General features: G+C 33.2%; 2 protein-coding genes across 9 annotated transcripts; both read left to right on the top strand.

The window, feature by feature from the left end:
• LOC129293610 (translocon-associated protein subunit alpha) lies at positions 1-3,811 on the top strand. Of its 5 annotated transcripts, none has more exons than XR_008589184.1 (9): positions 1-239; positions 664-825; positions 924-974; positions 1,244-1,332; positions 1,990-2,067; positions 2,172-2,375; positions 2,533-2,699; positions 2,881-2,946; positions 3,388-3,811. XR_008589184.1 is itself a non-coding variant. In XM_054931664.1 (9 exons), exons 1-8 carry the CDS (start codon positions 170-172, stop codon positions 2,904-2,906), a joined length of 729 nt encoding a protein of 242 aa, XP_054787639.1. In that variant the 5' UTR covers positions 4-169; the 3' UTR covers positions 2,907-2,946; positions 3,388-3,811. The 5 variants fall into 5 exon arrangements, 3 of the variants coding, with proteins under 3 accessions (XP_054787639.1, XP_054787640.1, XP_054787638.1); XM_054931664.1 differs by having other exon boundaries at positions 4-239; positions 2,533-2,581; XR_008589183.1 differs by having other exon boundaries at positions 2-239; positions 2,533-2,946.
• Positions 3,812-7,675: 3,864 nt separating this feature from the next.
• On the top strand, positions 7,676-10,471 carry LOC129293222 (proline-rich protein 4). 4 transcript variants are annotated; one of them, XM_054931056.1, is made up of 3 exons: positions 7,676-7,948; positions 8,265-9,056; positions 9,357-10,471. In XM_054931056.1, the coding sequence occupies exons 1-3, from the start codon at positions 7,780-7,782 to the stop codon at positions 9,938-9,940; spliced, it is 1,545 nt and encodes a 514-aa protein (XP_054787031.1). In that variant the 5' UTR covers positions 7,676-7,779; the 3' UTR covers positions 9,941-10,471. The 4 variants fall into 4 exon arrangements, with proteins under 4 accessions (XP_054787031.1, XP_054787027.1, XP_054787030.1 ...); XM_054931054.1 differs by adding an exon at positions 8,054-8,176 and having other exon boundaries at positions 7,832-7,948; positions 8,265-10,376; XM_054931052.1 differs by having other exon boundaries at positions 7,692-7,948; positions 8,265-10,471.
• Positions 10,472-15,751: the final 5,280 nt, after the last annotated feature.

Raw genomic sequence — 15,751 nt, 5'->3', positions numbered from 1 at the left:
TAGCGAACGGAACGAGGCCAATGGTCCAAACGAGTAAACGACGATATCTTCCGTTCTGTAGCCTTAGCAGCCCCTTCGCAGAAAAACCCGGTATTTATTTTTGTGTCGGGAGCCGGAACAGCCATTCCTATTAGAAACATTGACGCCACCAACCCTGCTTGACCTGGGCATGGCTTTCATCAACAAGTTTTGGATTTTCTGTCTGGCTTTGTTTTTCCTCGCTTCACCTCTCATGCAAGGTCTGCTCCTCAAATTCTAGATCCAAATCAATCTAGCTCGTGCGTATGCTTCGTATATTTTATTCCATTTTTTTCCCGTTTCTAGTACATAATTTAATTTAGCTAGGATCGGATTATTGCATGCATTTTATGATCGGATCACCTGCAGTATTGTTAACGTGGACTATTTGTTTTTATTGCTGTTTTGCTTTCATATTCAGGGTCAACTGCTTGTTTTCTAGCTGACTTTTTAGTTTGATCTGCTTTTTACTGTTTTAGATTTGATATGTTCTAGGTCTTGGCCTTTCTTGAGTCTTTAGTGTTGTCCTGCTTTATTTGCTTATATGAGGCAGACTGATAAAAATTTGGAAAATTGGGTGGCTAAACATCGTTTGATACAAGTTTCGACAAACAAATGAAAAATGTGGTTCTTTTTACTTCTTAGTTGCTAGGTGCCAGTCAGATTCAGATGAGGCTGTAGAGACCACTGAAGTAGTAAGTGATGTTGGAATTGTTGGTCAGAATACTCAGGATTTTGGTGACGAGAGCTATTCTTCCGCTCCAGGAATTGATACGTTCTATGTATTCCCAAAGAATGGTGCAAAATGTAAGAGCCTGGTATATTAGTGCGCAAAAATATGATTCACAACCAATGAGTTTCTTTTTTGTTGAGAGTATGTAACCTTATTTGTTTATATAATTTAGTGGTTCCAGCTGGAGAAGAGACAGACCTACTCGTTGCTGTGAAAAATGATGGTAATTGAATCAGATTTGATTTTCATGTATATATTTTGCACTGCAATTTCACGTTCTTCTGTTCAGTAACATTTGTACTGGTGACCAATCACTGGTAAGCTATAATGTTTTTCATTTTTATCTTCTCACTCTTCGAACATCTCTTCATACTGGTGGCCGTGTTACATTATTTACTTGCTACTTCGTTGGTTACACTATGTTCAAAATAATGGGACAATAAAATTTTTGACAAGCTACCTGATTTAATTCATTGTATGAACTGGGAACAGGGGAGGCAAACTTGAAGGTTATTGCAATTAAAGCTAGTGTTCACTTCCCAAATAATCATCACTATGTTGTTCAAAATCTTACTGCTCAGGTAATAATTTCATGCTGAATGTCGGATTTATTCCTCCTTTTTTTTTTCTTGCTATCCGTGTTCAAGACTTATTAGCGAAGCATGTGTTTAATCCATTGTTGTTAATTTGTAACCTATCTAATTATGGTTTAGATAAAAAGTCATTTCTGGTCTCTATCGTTTGGCTTGTGTCATGATGGACCTCAAGAATCTAAAGATTTTTTTTGGTGGATAATTTGAATATATATACCTTTGGCTAGGAAACTATAGTATTTAGTTTTCACAAGAAAAAGATTGTTTTATTAATAGGACAAAGCTTGAGATTTGAGAATGTGTCTTCCAACTTCCAAGCATATTTGGGCATCAATTTTGTAGACATGACACTGCTGCTGGGTTGAGTGTAGAAAATGGGCTTGAGAATGTGTTTCTTGATATATTTTTATCCTATCCTTTTATCTTCAGAGAGCAGTAATCGTTCTTCCCTTCAAATAGACATTACTCAGTTATTTTAGTTTTCCAAATCCATCTGAAAGCATGAAATGTGTTGAATTAATAACTCTGATATGGTGTACCACATGCTTGTTCCGTCTCTTCTGATGGAGCTAGGGTTTCTGATACTACACTAGTTTGGCTGTTTTAATTTGTAAAATTGAATGATAGCTTGTGTTTTAATTGCAGCTTTTTAATTATGCTTCTTTGCCAGCTTCAGCACAGGGTACTTTCCCATATACATTTGCTGTAAGCCAATTCTTGCAGGTAAACTCCATTGTTTTGAAAGTCTAACAGATTTAAATTCTCAGTCATGGACATCAGAAAAGGATCAAGGTTAAGATGCCTAATTATTTGCTTTTGCTATGCAGCCTGGAGCTTTTGATCTTGTGGGCACCATTATATATGAAATTGACCAGCATCCATACCAAAGCACATTCTATAATGGCACTATTGAAGTTGTTGAGGCTGGCAGTTTTCTGAGCATGGAGTCTGTTTTTCTTGTTACTCTCGGAATTGCCCTTCTTGTCCTTTTTGTGCTATGGATTTATGGTCAAGTTCAAAATGCATCCAAGGTACTGCAATTTTTTTTATGTGATTTTCTTGAATGGATTTAATTTTACAGGACTAAATCATTAATTTACTTTACTCTTATGTGTTTTAAGTATTAAGTTCCATTATCCTCTTCCTATTAATTCAGTATATGCTACTTTGAAATGTTTTACTGGAAAGATGCATAGATGCTACAGGAGTAAAAGAAATGAAGAATTACTCCTATCAAGTAAGAAGCACTGGAGTTGGAGAAATTATGTTTCTGTATTTTCCTTACCTGGCTTCATAATTATTTGGGGTAAAAGAATCCATTTCACCTGGAGACTATAAGAGTGTCTCCTTTCAAGGTTCTTTCTTCATTAATTTCTGTGTCTGTGTCATAGCTTAGTTATTATCAAGCATTATGCATGTACAATACTGAAACAGCAGCTCATAAGATATTTCAAACTCTTAGAAGCATTTCTCCAAACTACGTATTTGCATCTTTCCCCATTTAATTTTCATATTTGCACATGAATATTTTCCTAGAAAACAAAGAAGGGCGCAAAAGTTGAAGTTGGGACAAGGACTACCTCAATGGATGAATGGCTTGAGGTGCGTGTTTATGCATTAATGCTTTACTATGCATTTGACACTTAATTCTGTTCGATGTCATGGTGACTTTAGTTGATTCCCAGAATAAGAAAAAATTGCATGTCACCAGGAAGTAAGACCTCATTATAACTAATAAATAAATTTTAAAATGTGACAACATAACACGCACACGCACATTTTTGGAAAAACACAATACTGTCTTTTGAATGAGACTGAGGTGTTTTGTGTCTTTACCAAAAAAACAGGAAAACTTTTGTTATATTTAAAATTGATACACTGTTGTTGTAATCAGACCTTACTCTGGGGGTGTAAAATGTAGTTACCATCGGAAGTCTCCCCCCCTTCTCATTATCTGTATATACTTTATCCTGAGACCGTTAAATTTTAGTTTGGATTTGGCTTCTAATGTCTCTTTTATTTCTACTATATGTCTACTCCTAGGGAACTGCATACACCAGGTCGAACAGCAAATCAAAGAAGAAAGATAAATAATTCTTCTCAAGTTCATACACGCAAGACAACCATGGAGTACCGAATCCTGCAACTCAACTAGGTTGGAGAATTTGAAAGGGCTAAAGAAGTAGCACAACTTTAGGCAGAGAAGCTGCCCTTCTGTTTTAACCTATGAAAGATATTTAACCATTTTCCCCCTCCATATGAAGTTTAGTTTTCCCAAAGAGAAACTGACAGGGATGAGTTCAGAAAAATAATTTTTTTTTTTTTTTTTTTTGTGAACCGCAGATTTTTTTTATTATTTTTATTGGTTAGAGTTAGATGCTGTTCTTACAATCTAGATTCTGTTCTTCTTGTGGACTTAATTTAAATTGGATTATTGATGTTTGGCCGTAGTTTATATTTTGTTCCATCGCTGGCATTATATAGTCTGAATTGTTGATCATGTAGTAGGGTTTAAATTCGGAGTATTGATTGCAGATGATTTTCCTTCAGTAACTACTGCTGTGTAGACTGTAGGGAGCCTCTCCGGCGTTTATATGGTCTGGCCGTCTGGGTTTAATTTTTTTTTTAATAATTTTTTAGGTTAATAAATGCATAGTTATTCCAAATCAATGTCATCGATCATGTCTCCTAATAGATTACGAGTCCAGATCCTCTCCAATGGTATTTGAGGTGAAGGAAAGAAGGGGAAAAGAGGAAATCGATTTCGCTTTTGTTTATGTGGTCCTACGGAAGTTTTCTCGCTATCCTTTCAACTTCCGAGGATTATTGAATAGATGACTGCTTAAGAGACGTATAATGTGTAAAGGAATGAAATCGTGATATTATTTTTCCTTTGACAATGTGCTGATTTTGATGTCACCAATTCGTGGTAGTTGCTGTAGGCTTGGGATTGAAAGCAGACATATGAGCTTATATTCACTGTGATCTTGATGTTGTATGATATTTTCAGTTTTTTTTTTTTTAAAAAAAACCTTGTACATTCTAATCACCCAAATTCGTTACTGGAAAAGATCCAGAACTGTCTTTATCTTAGTAAGGACTGACTGACTAAGGCTTTTCTTAGTTCAAATTTGAGATCATTGATTAAGCTGACGTTCTAGAAGTCCTCAAAATCTATTGAAAGAGAGGACTCCACAATGTGGTAGTTGTTAGTGATTATGTTAAGGATATGAATATGATTAAAAGGGGGTGGGAGGCATAATGGAAGACTTGACTAAATAATTTAGAAAATTCCTTGAAATGGATTAAAACATTATTTTTAACATGTTTATGGTATAGCAAATAAATGTACAAATTAGCTTGCAATGTTGGCTCAAAACCTCGACTATTACTCCATGTTGTTTACTAATCCCCCTGAGATGTAGGAAGCGAATAGATTTGGACAAGTAGAGTGCTAGTGTATTCTATGTTGTTTCCTTTCTTTGTATAAATGTATCGTTATCCTAGAATTTTCAGTGAAGGGAAAAAGACATTAGTCATTCTTTTAGACAACACGTGTTAGTTATTAACAAACATAATTACTTATATTCAACTTCCCATCCCCTCTCACTATCTTTGTTAAGGGAAAAACTTAACATGGATTAAAATAAAAATAATAAATTATTGACATTTATGCATAACAATTAATTTTTTGAAAATTTAATCTTCTTTTAAATTTGCAATTAATAGACTATTTTTGTTCTCTGTTTTTAACTAAAAATTTCAAAATAAAATTAGAATTTATTCCCATCTAAATTATATATAAATAATTAATTTGATAGAAACAACACTAAAGCTATCAATTAAGGTGTCCTGACTCTTAAAAGGCCAATTCCTAAACGAATTGAATCTATTAAGTTCGATTACACTTTAAAATTTTATTTTGGCCAATCCAACCTTAGCCTTTAGGCCTTGAGGGTCGGCCCTTAGAGCCTTAACCTTATCTATTTTTTTATTTTTTTAATTTAAAAATATAAAAAAATATTTAAAATTTTAAGAAGTTGTTATTCATAATATTGCATGAAAAAAAATAAATTTAAGATGATACATACAATAACAAATTTAAATCTAATCAAAAGTAGTAATATCATTAAATCAACACCGATAATAATTAAACTTTGCCAATATCATTAGTTAAATTTTGATAATTTTTCTTGTCATCAACATCAATATAATTTCATCATTTTTCTTGTGGAGTCTCATCAGTAGTAAAGATATTAAGCTTTTCATATCTTCTTTCATTGTCATTATCTACAACAAATAATAAACCAAAAACAGAATTTCAATATATTTAACATGTGCAAAAATATTTAAAATAAACCAATAATAATAAGTTAACCTTCAACTCAAAACCATGCAAGGAGTGTGAATGGCAGAAATCAAACAACTATGAGGGAGGTAAGCTAGGGTTTTTAGTTTTAAAGGGCTAGCCTTTTTATTTTTGAGCTTAAAAAAGTTAGATTTAATTTATCATTTTACATTTTAAAAATATAATATGGCCCTAAATTTTTTTGAGCTTAACCTAATTCACGGCTCTAAACAACATCACTTCAAAGGCCAATGATTGAGCACTAACGCCTCTCTGTCCAGGATTCTGGTGTCATGATAAAAGGAGTAGCTGAACATTTATTAAATGATTTTAGCTTGACATGATATATTTAATTGGCGATGTCCATGGTCATGGTAGGAGGATGATTATTTGCAGAGAGCAAAGCAGTTTAGCAATATCTAAAGATGCCATGTTTGCTAATATTATTGCCAACTTCATTTAGCAGCAGTTGTTGTCAGAATGTCACAATTATTTAGTACTTGTCGTCGGGATGATCATCAGATGCTTTGTACAGTAAAATGAAAGAGACGGACAAGACTTTAATGGGAATCTCAGAGTTATGGTGATTTTAAATGATCCCAACCCAACTGAATAAAATTGATAATATACCAACTGCAATTATAATTTAGTGTCGGGGTGTAGACAATCATTACATATTAAGGCGATGCTCATCAACTTTCAAACTCATTATACTTTTAAGAAGATGCATACATATAAGTTAACTATCACTTTTTTTTTTACCCAAAACCTTAAAGTATTAGATTTATAATTCTTTTTTTACTTATATACCTCTTTTACAATTAGATTTTATCTGATATAATATTTATTCTTACACCAACTCATGTTTCACTCCCAACATTGAGTAATATGCTCCATTGAGCCCTTTATGTCGGTCACGTTCTAGAAAGACTTTGTGATGTTAAATGTAAGTCATTTTGGATGAATTTTTGGATATTTAATCCTTTTTTCCAAAAAAAAAAAATTATGTGAATTTCCAATGATATTTTGAGGGTATTTTTTTCCCTTAAGTTAATGGTGTTAATTGGGGATAAAAATGGAATCTTCTTCAATTTTAAGACCACTTTAATGAGGTACTCCCTCCATTCAAAAGATGTAAGGCATTTTTTAAGAAGTTGGATGTTAAAAAATGTGAGGCATTTTTAATCTTTCGAGATGTAATTATTGCTTTTTTTTTTCAAAAGTGCCCATATTGACAATGACTTTATATTTATTGTAGGGTATTTAATAGAGATAAAAATAAAAAGATAGAGTTAGTTGGAAAGTAGGTAACTACTTTATTGGAGGGTGAGATTCGATTAAAAATACCTTGCATTTTTGAATGAAAGGAGTAAGTTATTTTCTTTAATTCTAATGAGTTAGTTGAAAATAATCTACATTGACAATTAAAGAAAGTTAATTTATAAGCAACCAATTTCAATTATTTCATTTCTTTTACGTGATTAAAGACAAGTTATTCAGAGTCTGGTCAGATTGTAGAGCACTAGAGATAGAATTGGTTGGTGCATCCAAGTGGATTCACGTGAAGCCGGAGGTTGGCATGGCAGGTGTGGTAAAAGTTTCTTGCTTTCAAGCTATCCCAAATTGTGAATGTGAGAATAATCAGATCAGGCGCAGTAACATAACCATTTGTTCCCTGACTTGTCCAAGTCCAGCTCAAGGATCATGATCCATGCCTAGTGTAAAAAAGCATTTATTAGAAGCCATTAAGTAGGTTTGAGACAGATGTACAATAATGCACACAAATCCTTTAATCTGTGCGGTTGGGAGTTCAAAAAAGCATTGAATTGAAAGATAATGCCACTTTGATAGTGCAAACCATAGAGATCACGTTAATGTCTTTTTCTCCCTGCAAAGCAAAGCATCTCAAGTCATCCATGGCGGTCCCTAGTATCATGTGAGGCTATTTATTTCAGTGTCGGTGAGATTTCAAGAGCTTTTCTTCAGATTGTTATATATTGAGCCAATGAATCTCCAGTACTACTCATCAATTTTCTTGGGAAGGCTTAGAAGCCTATTGCTTCTGATCTGTTCAATAGAACTTGTAAATGCAGAAGTCCAGGGTTAGCCATAGAGCAGTTATCTGCTTCTGGCTTTCTCTGCTGTTCGTGGTAACAGACATTTGCTGCGGAGAGCTGGGGACAGTCGAGGTTGTTGGGATAGGAGAATGCGCAGACTGCAATCAGAATAACATTAAGAGCGGCCATGCTTTCTCTGGTACATTGTCTTCTTTTATATATTCTCTTAATTTAATGTTTTACTTTCGAGTTTTAAGGTTTCACCGTTTTGTTGGAGCTACTTTCTTCTTCTGGTGTTGATCAGATTAATAACTTGCAACATCACGGCATAAGAAAGAAAGGGTAATCATAATCAAGCTATTCGTTTTACTTAATTGCACCATTTCCAGTACGTGATCATGTGCTTGAAGAGAACAACCAACAAAAAGTGAGATTGCATGAAGACTGAAAATATCACATTATGGTTAAATGGTAACATGATTATTAATGTTTTGGTGGGTGAATTTTCTGTGCAGGGCTACGTGTGACTATAGATTGCAAATCAGAGAATGGCCACTTCAAAACAAAAGGGACTGGTGTGCTTGATAGCAAGGGAAACTTCAAAGTGTCACTTCCTCAAGAGATGATAAAAGGTGGTGAATTGAAGGAAGAATGCTATGCTCAGCTTCACAGTGCTTCATCTGCTCCTTGTCCTACTCATGACGGCTTGAAAAACTCCAAAATTGAGGTTAACTCAGAAAATGGCAAGCAAACCCTTAGGCCATGTGGAACAGTCAAGTTCTCATCAGTAACTTGCACTTCAGCATTCTTTTGGCCTTTCCACAACTTCCCTCCTTTACCTAAACCACCACCTCTACCAAAACCTCATCATCCTTTGTTCCCTAAGCTTCCACCTTTTAAACACTTTGGCCATCCTTTCCCCTTCCCTCATCATAAAGTCTTCCCACCTCTCCCTCCAAAGGTCTTCCCACCTCTACCTCCAAAGGTTTTCCCTCCTATTTACGAGAAGCCTCTCCCTCCTCCTGTCCCGGTCTATAAACCTATCCCTCCTCATGTGCCTGTGTACAATAAGCCTTTTCCTCCTCCTATAATTTACAAGCCTCCACCAATACCAGCATACAAGAAGCCTTGTCCTCCTCCTATGCCAATATATAAGAAGCCTCCACCAGTACCAGAATACAAGAAGCCTCTTCCTCCTCCTGTGCCTGTATATGTAAATCCTCCACCAGTACCAGTATATAAGAAACCTCTTCCTCCTCCTGTGCCTGTTTATGTAAAGCCTCCACCAGTGCCAGAATATAAGAAACCTCTTCCTCCTCCTGTGCCTGTTTATGTAAAGCCTCCACCAGTGCCAGTATACAAGAAGTCTTGTCCTCCTCCTGTGCCAATATATAAGAAGCCTCCACCAGTGCCAGAATACAAGAAGCCTCTTCCTCCTCCTGTGCCTGTATATGTAAATCCTCCACCCGTACCAGAATATAAGAAACCTCTTCCTCCTCCTGTGCCTATTTATGTAAAGCCTCCACCAGTGCCAGAATATAAGAAACCTCTTCCTCCTCCTGTGCCTATATACAAGGAGCCTCCGCCAGTGCCAGTATATAAGAAACCTCTTCCTCCTCCTGTGCCTATATACAAGGAGCCTCCGCCAGTGCCAGTATATAAGAAACCTCTTCCTCCGCCAGTTCCAGTATATAAGAAACCTCTTCCTCCTCCAGTTCCTTTCTTCCATAAGCCACATCCATTTTTCAAGAAGCCACTTCCTCCTATTCCACCATTTTTCAAGCCCCATCCTTTTCCTAAGATTCTTCCACCACCAATCCCAATTTACAAGAAGCCACTTCCTCCTATTCCACCATTTTTCAAGCCTCATCCTTTTCCTGAGATTCTTCCACCACCAATCCCAATTTACAAGAAGCCACTTCCTCCTATTCCACCATTTTTCAAGCCTCATCCTTTTCCTAAGATTCTTCCACCACCAATCCCAGTTTACAAGAAGCCACTTCCTCATCCACACATTCCAGTTTACAAGCATCCACTTTATAAACCTCTTCCTCCTTTCCCAAAGTTTCCTCCTTTCAAGAAGAAGCCTCTTCCTAAGCTTCCCCCACTTCCCAAGTTCCCTCCAAAGCATTTCCATCACCCTAAGTTTGGAAAATGGCCTCCGCTGCCTCATGTTCCTCCTCATGCATAGAGTACTATTGTCGTACAACTAAACGGTGAAGTTCTCATAAGCCATACAGTACAATAAGTTAATAAAAGTTACTGGTTATTTTTGTTAACTTATTGTGCAATCATCCAATAGGAAGGAATTTCTCAAACTAGAGGACCAACAGATTCACATGCATGGTTTCTTTCTGCTTTTTGCTTTCCGTATCATCAGAGATCCATGAATATTGTCGTAGCAATAAAGCCGGCATAAGAAAGTGGATAGGAACGTGAAGAGTGAGTGTAGAGAAAAAAATGGAAGCAATGTTGCGATTTGAAGCAGCTTTTATTATTGGAAAATGTGTTGGTGGTTGTTGTTGGTTATATGCAATGACTTTTTCTGCCTGTATCCGTGCTTGCTTATGTGAATGCAGAATGATGATGTTGATAATGATGGGAAACAAACTGGCATATTTACAATCTGCATGTAATTCCCATTAATTACTCCTATCTGTTTTTGTTTTTGGTCAGTATTACTCTGCATATCTATCTATATTATTCCTGGCTAGATGCTTTAGATATCTATCCCATTATGTGAAGCTGTAATCAATGGGCATTTACGTTCATGACGGAGAAAAATAAGTTACTCTATAAAAAACAGAAGAGGACCGCACAAGAAGTTTAGACCAAACTAACAAGTAACAAGGAGGCCTATACCCGATTGAAAACCCAGTAGAATTGTTAAACTGATAAAATCAATTAGAAATTGAAAAAAAAATGGCAAGTCACTGAATTGATTGGTTTAGACCTTTTCTTTTTTGGTTGATATAACTTACAAAAGGAAGAAAAGAGACAAAGTGAACCTAAATAGATAACTCTTAGTGGTATTATCTTTGCATTTTTTATTTTTTTTTTGGGTAATCAATATTATCTTTGTATTATTCTTTTTGCTTGATATATAATTTCATAGCTAAGAATGGTTTAATTTAGGATAGAAGATATATCAATTCGAGTTGACAAATAATCAACTCAGTAATTTGCTCGCTGGTTCTATTCTACTCGATGACTGGCTTTTAGAGCTAGTTATAAATGCTTTACGTTCGAGCCAACAATCTTCTCATCAGTTAGTAGGTTCTGGAGAAGGCTTGAGCCTTTTGGAGTTGGTGATTAACTGGCTTTTTAAGCTAGTTCCTTGTTTGTGTTGGGTTTTGCTTACTTGGTTCATGCAAATATGTTCTGCTCAATGCCATGGCTTCCTCACATCAAGTTTTGGCTTTCAAAATCCTACGGGAAAAGATTTACTGAATCGAAACTTGCATGATTCAGTAATTTACTCGCTGTACTTAAATCAGCTCTTTGTGAATTGGCTTTCAAGCTGGTTCTTCACATCATTATTGCGAGTTCAACTCAACAACATTTGCACGATCAAGAAAAGCATGTTTTGGGCTTTTGCTTCCTTGGGTTTTGTTTATCTTTCATGTTCTTGCCGTGTCTGTAAGGCGCCTGTTTGTTTCTGCTGTGTGTGTTTGTCCTCTTTGTCATTTTCTTTTAATCAGTTACATTTGCGCTCTTAAACGTTCTGCTTAGGGGTCCTTTTGGTGTGTAATTGCTTTTATGTTTTAATAATATTTGACTTTATTTCAAAAAAAAAAAAAGAAAAAAGGAAAGAAGATATATCAATCACTAAGTTACTAATTATTCTTAATCTTTTTAAAAGTATATTACCAAAGCTAGATTGTGAGCTTGCTTTACATGGATTTTGAGACAAGTTATACTATTAATGATTTATAAATAATGTTATTTTAAAAAAAAATCTATAATATATATTAATGTATTTTTCTACAAATGATAATGACTCTTTTGGATGCACACAACTCACCTTAGTTTACTAGCATTCATATCTTTTTTATAATTTCCATTCCAATTTTTATATTTATTAGAAGCAGTTCAGCAAACTCTTATGTTCATCTTTAACCGCTTGAATCTCGAAAGGAATTGTGGAAAAATATAGCAAAGCTGTTGCTCAAGAGAGACTTTTCTGGCATCAAAGTCAAGATGTAGCCGGCTGAAGTGGGAAGATAAAAATAACAAGTTCTTTCATGCCAATTAAATCATCAGAAGAAGAAAGAAATAGATCAATAGAAGCTCTCGAAGACGAAAATGGCGAATGGATGACAGACCAAGAGGAATCAAAGCGTGTGGTGAAGAATTGCTTCTTTGATTTGTTTAAAAGGGATGTAACTGTTATAGCTAGACCCTGCTCTGAAAGTAAATTTCTCAAGATCAATGAAGCTGAGAGATTAACGAGTGTAGAGAGAGAAATGGAAGAAGCTTTGCTACTTGGCGAAGCTTTTATTGTTGGAAAATGTGTGGGAGGTTTTTGTTGGCTAAGCAAGGGCTTTTTCCGTCTGTATCTGTGCTTGCTCGTGTGAATGCAGAGTGATGATGTTGGTAATAGTGGAAAACAAAGTGTCATCTTCACATTCTGCATGTAATTCCCAACAATTACTCCTATCTGTTTTTTTTTTTTATTTTTTTGGTCAGTGTTATCCAACGTAACTATATTACTCTTATCTATCAGTGACTTTTAAATAATGCTATTTTTGAAAAAAAAATCTGTTATACATTTATTTAAGAGTGTTTAGCTTGTACTCGTTTCGATTGGTCCGATATCATCCCAATTATATTGGGATGAGTTTTGTTCCAACTCAAAAACAATCGAGATGGGATTTTGCAAAATGAGACAAAAAAAGAGTTCAGGACGAAACACGAGATTACCATTGGGACGTTCCATCCTATCTCAAATATTATATATATTATTTTTTATTTAAAATTATACATTAAATATATTAATTATATTAATATAATTCATACTTATATTAATTATATCAATTATAATTTCAATACTTGAATTCTTATATAAAATTAAAGTTTTTTATATTGATAATTTCAATGACATAGAGTAAACCGGATAATATATTTCTTTATAATGTATTAATTATATTAATATAATTTATTCTTATGTCTATCTATTTAATAACTTTTATTTATATCACATTTCTTGTTTTATTTTCAAAAGAGTAATAAGCTTAGCACATCTCAATTAAAATAGGAAAACAATGATATAATGTTATGTTTGACTTGCCTGTTATTACTGCTCTTATAACCTAGAGATCACTTGTAATTGCTATTATAAAGTGTAATTTTGATTAATGCGATTTAATAATTAACTTTAAATTATCGTGATTTATGTATTTGTATTATTTTAATTTTAAAATTAATAAATTATATAATTTAAAATTTTATGAATGTTATTATTCAGGTCTTTCTCAAACATTGTTCGATTTATTGAGATGATGAGATGTTCTTATTTTGTTTTGATCCTATCCTGATTTCTAATTGGATAGGACAACTTTGAGATAAGACATGGCATATGATAAAAATTCAGTTCTGATTTTTTTTTTTTTTTCGAGATGGGACATGAGATAAAGGTGTCCTAATCCTGTCCCATAAACACCCATACATTTATTGATATATTGAAATTATTTTCAAAATACAAGTGCTAGCCAATTGTATTTTTACATTGTGGTTTTTTTTGTTTTATCATTGGATAGTCAAATATCAATATAAGAAATATAAGGATTATGTATTTCCCTTTGTATAATCAAATGCATGTAACTCATTTTAGTTATAAGAAGTCCATCAAAAAAATCTCAGTTAGAATTTTAATTTTGTTTATATCAAAACTTTTATAAAATATTATTAATTACTAATATTCATATCTTTTTAATAATTTCAAGTTTTATAGTTAGTAGAATGATTTGATAACTCTTATATTCACCTTAAAATTTTAACGTGTATAGAGAAGAACTAAAACTTATTCGGAAAACTGTTTGTGTTTTTCAAAAATCTATTCACAAGAGCAACAATTTGCTGGATTTTGTAAACGTCAATTCAAACAAATTTTTAAAAGTAAACTAAACATGATGTAAATCCTTATCATCAATGTCTCAATAATAATTTAATTATTTAATCTAAATTGCACTTCAGTATTTCACATCAAAAGAAGAAGAGGATAGATAGAGAATCAAATTCGGGAAGAAAATGAACAACTATATTAGTTGAACTAGAATAAAACTCAATGCGTTGCACATAGTTGATCCAATACATTTGAATGGATTGGTTAAATACCTCAACATTTTAAATTTTAAAAGTTAATTAGAAATGTCATTTTATTAGATTTTCTTATCAAATGCACAGAAAAGTCGATTGAGTAAATTGGGTGACATCTCAACATTTTAAATTGTAAAATTCAATTCGTACAAGATTTAGCAAAGATCTCTTTTTTGTTTGTCTCTAGACATTATGTGGGTGTTTATCTTTATGAAAATTTGTGCTTTAGTAGGGTGTGACTCTTATATTTTTCTCAACTAATAAAGCCCAGCGCGATGCATGATTTTTTTACTGTAATTTTTATAAATAAATGTCAATTTGTAGGAAGATCTTTTTTTAAAAGAACAGCTTGTAATAAATGTCAATCTAATTTTAGCGGAGTCATTATACATTGTAATTGCTCTTTTAATAAATTTTGTCAGTCTTTTCCAGAAAAAGAGCATATGCATTAAAATCCAATTTTAAATGGCTTAATATAATATAAGATGAAATAAGTGAAGGAGAAAAGAAGAAAGGAACATTCATGTGAAATTCACAAAATAATAAATCTCATTCATGTATCTCTCTTTTTCTTTGATTCGAACAAAACAAAATTCAAGAAGTTGTGATTATTCTTAGAAAAATAGGAGAAAATCTTGATTAATGAGTCATAATATTAACATCATACTACAGCATAATTAATAATTGCATAAAATATAATAATTTATACGAAATTAATTTAAAACTAAACCAATAAAACTCAAATATAAAGTTGAAAGTGAGATCAAACATTCATCCAATGTGCCTATATATTTTTGTATAACATAAGCTTGAGACAAATAAAAAAATAAAGATAATTTTACTTATTTGTAGAGCTTATAATTTGTTGGATTTTATCGAAAATACTATATCGCAATTTTATCAAACAAGTTTCTAAAGGAAAACTAAACATGTCGTAAATCCTTATCTTCAATGTCTCAATAACAATTTAATTCAAATTGCACCTCAGTATTTCATATCAAGAGAACGAGAGGATAGATAGAGAATCGAACTGGGGAAGAAAACAAACAGCTGCAGTAGCTAGTTGAGCTAGAATTAAATCCTACACTTTGCATGGAGTTGACCCAACACCATTGAGTGGATTAGTCAACACCTCAGTATTTTGAATTTTAAAAGTTAAAATTAGAAATGTCAATTTATTAGAATTTCTTATCAAACACACGAAATTGACCTGAGCCGATTGAGTGGATTGGGTGACATCTTAACACTTTGAATTGTAAAATTTAATTCATCATATCATATTTTTAGATCTACTTATCAAAATAAAATTATTTTTTTAAATAATTTTTGTAATATTGAAATAATGTACTTGTTGATGGTGTCTTTAATTTTTTTTCTATTTAACTTTAATTATTATTTAGATTCTTGTTTAAAGAGTACTTTCATGAAAATTATCACGTGTATGTCTTCCATCGAAATTTTATATAATTTCATGTCTTATTTCTTACTTGTTCCTTCTAATATTTTGTAACAAAGGTGTTCACAGGACGAGACGGAACTAAGACACCATTATCTCATTTCTTTTTTCAAAAAAAAAAATTGAGATTGAATTTTTACCCCATATCTTATTTTATTCTGAAAATCATCCCATCTTGTTAAAAATCGGGATAAGACTGAGACATCTTGCTATCCTGACAAATCGGAC

This window comes from Prosopis cineraria, unplaced genomic scaffold (assembly GCF_029017545.1).
Source record: "Prosopis cineraria cultivar Desert tree isolate PC_DT_omini unplaced genomic scaffold, ASM2901754v1 PC14, whole genome shotgun sequence".
NCBI lineage: Eukaryota > Viridiplantae > Streptophyta > Magnoliopsida > Fabales > Fabaceae > Prosopis > Prosopis cineraria.
Note: the sequence above shows the minus strand (reverse complement) of the source record. Positions and strands in the feature narration are given on the sequence as shown.

Excerpts from the sequence above, each read along its gene's own strand:
- LOC129293222 (XM_054931052.1), top strand. The coding sequence starts at position 7,780 with ATGCAGAAGTCCAGGGTTAGCCATAGAGCAGTTATCTGCTTCTGGCTT. Across the intron at positions 7,949-8,264 it reads GAGCGGCCATGCTTTCTCTG|GGCTACGTGTGACTATAGAT; the intron begins GTACATTGTCTT and ends TTTTCTGTGCAG.
- LOC129293610 (XM_054931663.1), top strand. The coding sequence starts at position 170 with ATGGCTTTCATCAACAAGTTTTGGATTTTCTGTCTGGCTTTGTTTTTC. Across the intron at positions 975-1,243 it reads CGTTGCTGTGAAAAATGATG|GGGAGGCAAACTTGAAGGTT; the intron begins GTAATTGAATCA and ends AACTGGGAACAG. Across the intron at positions 1,333-1,989 it reads TTCAAAATCTTACTGCTCAG|CTTTTTAATTATGCTTCTTT; the intron begins GTAATAATTTCA and ends TTTTAATTGCAG.